This window comes from Microtus pennsylvanicus, chromosome 19, assembly GCF_037038515.1.
Source record: "Microtus pennsylvanicus isolate mMicPen1 chromosome 19, mMicPen1.hap1, whole genome shotgun sequence".
Taxonomy (NCBI): Eukaryota; Metazoa; Chordata; class Mammalia; order Rodentia; family Cricetidae; genus Microtus; species Microtus pennsylvanicus.
This window is the reverse complement of record NC_134597.1, coordinates 35897318-35903501: the sequence shown is the minus strand read 5'-3', so window position 1 is coordinate 35903501 and position 6184 is coordinate 35897318. Positions and strand designations below refer to the sequence as shown.

The window sequence follows — 6184 nt, the reverse complement described above, 5'->3', positions numbered from 1 at the left end:
GGTCTTTTAATGGCACTCCTGAGAGTGGAAGGAAGGACTGTCTCTGACCCTGATACCTGCTTTTGGGACCCTTTCCTCCTACTGGGTTGCCTCATTCAGCCTTAATAGAAGGGGTATCTAGTCTTAAAACAACTTGATATGCCATGGCTGGCTGATGTATACACAGGAGGAGTGGGGGAGGGGTAGAGGGGAGATGTGGAGAGGAACTAGGAGGAATTGGGGGAGACAGGGAAAATTATGATTGGTCTGGAAATTAATTAATTAATGAATTTCACAAAAGAAGGTACTTGAGATGGTCTACGAGACCTTCACACATGCTGGGTCACTCTGGCTCTATGTGTACCTCAGAAAGCATTGTTAGCTAAGAAAGAGGATGGAGAAATAGGGAGGAGAGGCACATTTTCTGCCTCAGAGAACCTTGGGATCTAAAATTTATGACCAATCAAACACAAAGTGACTCTAGTGGGGCCAGGGCTTGATTCTCTGGGTGGAGGTCAGGAGTGATGAGATGCTTGTCTCAAATCAGAATTGCTAGTACAGAAGGTGGAGAAAGCTGCACTGTTTGGTAGGTGTTCCTCCGAAGATGTGGAAGGGCAGAGGGACCGGTAATCAACTATGAGCCATTTCTGCAGCCACCACTCCCAGTCTGATTTGATTACCAAGCAACTCTTTCTCTGCTTTCAGAAAGCTACACCCACAGGCTCACCCTGCCTCTGATTCTCTCCTGCAGGTGCCACCTGACCCCAGTGCATGGACAGTACCAGCAATAAGACCGTAACCTGTGGCTTTCTCCTTCAAGGCTTTTTCGAGTTCCCACACTTGAGGCCCCTTCTCTTCCTGGTGCTCCTGGCTGTGCACCTGGCGACCCTGAGTGGGAACCTACTCATCCTGGTGGCTGTGCTCTCGGTGCCCACCAGACCGCCCATGCTGCTCTTCCTTTGCCAGCTGTCAGCCATCGAACTCTGCTACACGCTGGTGGTGGTGCCCCGCTCTCTAGCCGATCTGAGCATGCCCGGCCATGGCCGGGGCAGCCCCATCTCTTTCCTGGGCTGCGCTGTCCAGATGCAGATGTTTGTGGCCCTGGGTGGGGCTGAGTGCTTCTTGTTGGCAGCCATGGCTTATGACCGCTATGTGGCCATCTGCCACCCACTGCGCTACGCATCTATAGTGACCCCCGGTTTGTGCGCAAGACTGGCCCTGGCTTGCTGCCTTGGGGGACTAGCAGTGTCAGTGGGGCTAACGGTGGCAGTCTTCCACCTGCCTTTCTGTGGTTCCCGCCTGCTGGTGCATTTCTTCTGCGACATCACTGCACTATTGCACCTGGCCTGCACACAGAGCTACATAGATGAGCTGCCCTTGCTAGGAGCCTGCCTGGTGCTGCTGTTGCTGCCCTCAATGCTCATTCTGACCTCGTATGGGGCCATTGCCTCTGCCCTGCGCCGCCTGCATGGTGGTGGGGGCAGACGCAAGGCTGCATCCACGTGTGCCTCGCACCTGGCTGTTACCTTCCTGCATTATGGCTGTGCCACCTTCATGTATGTGCGGCCCAAGTCCAGTTACTCCCCGCGACTGGATCGGACAGTTGCACTGGTTTATACCAATGTCACACCGCTTCTCTATCCCCTTATCTACAGCCTGCGAAACCGGGAGATCACTTCCGCCATTCACAGAGTCCTGGGGCTCCGTGGATCCGGGGTCTGTGTGAAACCTTGATAACGGGCCACGACAGAGCGGGGAGCCCCATTTGCTAAAGTGTCTCCTAGCATTTAGTGTTTGCATCTCTAAAGTTACCTGGGAACTTCGGGGGCGAATTTCAGGAAAGAGAACTTAGAAACTGAACAAGAAGAGGCATACTGGGTGGTCAAGTCCTTCGTTCCTCCCAGAAGGAATGTCAGGAAATGGAGTAGAAAAGTCTGGAATCGACTTTAGTGCTTCCTTTGACCCTTGCCACGTTTTCCCCATAGTTCCCAGGCCTATGCAAGCTAGTGGGCTTAACTGATGCCAGTAGTGGGAAGGGCAGATGTGAACAGTACCAGCACAGGGAGAGGGTGGTTAGGAGACGGCTTATCACACTAGACTCATCAAGGCTGAAAGGAGTCACAGGAACTCTCCTGGGGAAATAGATGGCTGTACGGAATACTGGAGGATGGATAAATTTTAGCCAGAAGAGAAGAATGGAGAAGGTACCAAGAAAAACCAGTTAGCAAAGGCTGAATCATACTTGGCTGAAGGATCTATAATGTGGGCCACTGTGGTGGCTTGCCCTTTGTAGGATAGCCTGGGCTGCAGTGAGATACATAATTGGAAATGTGTTCCCAATGCCTACGCGAGAGGCAATGGAGGCTGGTTCAGGGTACCTGCACAGGAAATTAGGTGTTGCCCAAAGAGACAGAGATGAAGAAGTGGAGTACAATACTTTGACCGGATATTAAGGCGGGCAGAAATGGGAGTTGGGGACCAGGTCATTTGGTGGATGGTGGTTCCATTGCAGAACTAGAAAACCCAGGAGTAGAAGCAGTGGAGGAAAGGGCTTGTCACTCTATTTGGAAATGAAACTTGGACAAACAATACAGACCATGATAGAGCATAAACATAGAGGTTTGTCTAAAACATAACCCCAGGGTTCATGGTGCAGGCTCAAGGATGAATCAGATAGCAATTGTAGACAGCTGTGGAGGCCACAGGGGTGGCAGAGGCTGTAAGGAACTAATAGACAAATGTAGAAGAGGTGGAGCTAGAACCCAGAAGCAAACACATGCATGGAGATAGAGGTAAGAAGCCATCAGCACACTCGAGAGCTTCTTCCGGCGCCCATGTCTTTCTCTTACCTTTCCAACCTCAACTGCCTCAGCTGCCAACAGGGGAAAAACTAAGGGATTCATATGATCAGACATGGTGGCACTCTTGGGGAGGTTGCCTGATGGAGGCTAGGTTATTGAAAGGGGCTTCAGGAGAAAGTGGCTGAGTCACCTAGAAGTCCGTTGTCACCTGCACATGTCCTGCTCCAAAACCTGACAATGAATGCCCATGGGAAAAGGAGGTGGCAGAGGATGCTGTTACATACCATCTCTCCCAAAAGCAGCCACAGTCTTAGGATGTTACAGATGTTTTTTGAGCATCCTGAGTGTACAGGCTCACTGTCAGAATGAGCGGTAGTTATCTCTGGGTGATTGCCATGGCAACCCTCACCCAAGGTTTTTGAGGGATGTTAGCAAAAGGAGAGGGTTGAGTGATACATTTGGCCTTCACTTCTGAGTTATCAGGGAGAAGTGCACAGTGCAAACACACTTGCACATTAAGAAAGTGACTTGGGAACTTAGAGCAAGGGAGGGTTTACAGCAATAATCCACAGAAGAAGAAATAACATGCCACACTGGAGATGCGATGTCGCTGTGGGAAGACAAGCAGGGATGAAGTAGAATGCAGTGAAGACACCATATACCACTGCGAGAAGTAGAAACGATTGTTTAGAATAAGTAGTCTTGGGGTTTCACATTCAAGCACACACTAGGATAAGATAGATCAAAGATTTAAATCTCAAATACACAGCCATAAAGCATCTTGAAAATTGCAGAAAAAAATAAAACACCAGCTACTCAGGTTGCTGAGGCAAAATGCCTGTCGAAATTACCTGCACAATTTAATGAGACCACGTTTCATAAGATTTAATAAGGAAAAAGAAGGTTGGAGGTACAACTAGTGACAAAGCACTTATCTGAAACTGTGGACTCAAGTGCTGAATAAATAACAAACAAACAAACAAAGCTTTTCTCAGAATCAGGAGAGATGCTGCAAACATAATGTCAAGACAACAGCCCAACAAAAAGAAAAGGACCAGTAGAGTCCATAGTAGACAAGTTAAATTCTGTGTTTTTTCAAAGTAATTTGATATAATATGTGAATATGTATACTTACACATATGCAATTTTAAAGCGAATTATAAACATATGTAATTTCAGCAAATAAATGGTTAACAATAATTCTTACCCACACCATGACCTCACACCCCCCAAAATAGAAATAAAGGTAAATGTCACAATTGTTAAAGGACAAACAACCCAATTCAGAAGGTGACTTTTTGAAAATATTGTTTCTTACACTTCAACTTTACAAGCAACAAAAATTATTTAACAATAAATTGTCAATTGACTCCTCTCAAACATTTTCTTTAACAATTCTGTGTCAGTATAGTTTCCTAGAGAATTCAGGTGCTTCTGTGGTCATTCTGCCAACAATTCAGCTTTGCCTCCTACATCGTGATTTCTGGAATATTCCTTTTTTTTTTTTTTGGATCCACTAATTTCACTGTTTTTTTCTTTTAAAAAATAGATCCTTCTTTTATACAAAAATCCCAACCACGGTTTCCCCTCCCTCCACTCCTTCCAGCTCCCTCCCATCTCCCCTCTACTCCAGATCCACTCCTCCTCCATTTCTTCTACTTCTTCAGAAAACAGCAGGCCTCCAAGAAACATCAACCATACATGACAAAGCAAAATATAAAATAAGACAAGGCAAAAGCCCTCACACTGAGACTGGACAAGAGAACCCAAAAGGATGAAAAGAATCCCAAGAGCAGACAAATGAATAAAAGACACACCCACTTTCACAGTTAGGAGTCCCACAAAACGGCAAGCTAATAGCCGTAAGATTATATGAAGTGGACCTGGTGCAGACCCAGGCATGACCCGTGCTTGCCGATTCAGTCTTTGTGAGCTCAGAAAGCCCTGCTTGGTTGATTCAGTGTGCCATGATCTCCTGGTGTCCTCCATCCCCTCTGACTCTACAGTCTTTCCGACCACTCTGCCACAGAACTCACCAGTCTCCTAAGGGAGAGGCCCAATGGAGATCTACAATTTAGTCTCTCTCCACATAATGTCTGCCCATGACTCACTGGACCCACTACCATCTCTTGCCAAAGGAAGCCTCTGGGATGACCATGGGACAAGGTACCAAAATCTATGAGTATAGTGGAATAACATTAGGAATCATGTGGTTGGTTTTGTTCTTTCTTTTTTCTTTTTGCTAGTCATGTTTGGTTCTACCCTAGGTCTTTATTTTTCAAATATTTCTTTAAACAGAGACTAAGGAAGTGGTCCGTTTTAAGAAAAGCAAAATATGACCAAGCAAGTGCCTATGCCCTCATTTCTTTCTTTTTTATTGATTATTTAAGAATTTCACATCATGCACCCTGATTGCACTCACTTCCCAGTCTTCCCATGTCCACCACCCCTCCCTCATAACCCCCTCCAACAAAAGAGAAAAAACAAATCCATTTTGTATTGTCCATACATATGGCTCAGCAGTTAAAAATACTGCTTGCTTTTCCAAAGTTCTTGAGTTCAATTCCCGGCAAGCACATGGTGGCTCACAACCATCTGGTGTCTTCTTGAGGAAAAGACCTGGTCAGCAGTCCTCATCAACTTAGATCATGAGAGCCAATATGGACAAGTTCAACAGAACCACCATATATGGGCTATCCATGCATTCTTCAGCATTGCCAGAGCACAAATTGCTTTCATTCATACACACACACACACACACACACACACACACACACACACATACATAATCACTCACCGGAGTATGGTGAAATTTCTAGTGGTTATTTCCACCAAGGAAGGACCAGTCTTTCTCTACCTGCACCCTAACCAGAAGTCATCAACTGAGGAGAGCCAAACAGCATCCAGAGACCACTTCTTACCGTGAGGATTAAATGATCCGGTATTGGTGAAGCACTCAGAAGAGTGTTTGCTGTTATTATCAAAGAATTGCTGGCAAACAGAAGAAAGAATCAAGACCTCACAGAGTATTGCACAAATGCAATCCTTGAGCAGATGACCTGCAAAATACTTTGCACTGAGAAATGGCTCTCTTCAGTGGATCAGTGTGAATGTTTAAGACTTTGTTCAAGAACCAATGAAGATGCTATTTTTTTTCTATCATTCTGAGACAAATGAATGCAGCTTAGATAAAGCCACGAGATCTGCTTGTCAGCGACCCAGTCAGCTACGCTAAAGATACATGAAATCATCTTGGTCATCTTTAACTTTATGTTTTGGAGGATCTGATGATGCTGGGACAATTATTGAAAAAGAGAAGAAAAACAAGGGAGCGATTGAGAAGGAAAAATAGAGAGACTTACCAAAACATCTCCGGATTATACACATGTCAATCCTCTCTGTTT

General features: G+C 45.8%; 1 protein-coding gene across 1 annotated transcript; it reads left to right on the top strand.

Moving 5' to 3' along the window:
• Nucleotides 1–750: 750 nt before the first annotated feature.
• LOC142838268 (olfactory receptor 10AC1-like) lies at nt 751–1713 on the top strand. The gene has a single exon (XM_075953619.1). The coding sequence runs from the start codon at nt 751–753 to the stop codon at nt 1711–1713; it is 963 nt and encodes a 320-aa protein (XP_075809734.1).
• Nucleotides 1714–6184: the final 4471 nt, after the last annotated feature.

Coding starts and splice junctions, on each gene's coding strand:
- LOC142838268 (XM_075953619.1), top strand. CDS start 751: ATGGACAGTACCAGCAATAAGACCGTAACCTGTGGCTTTCTCCTTCAA.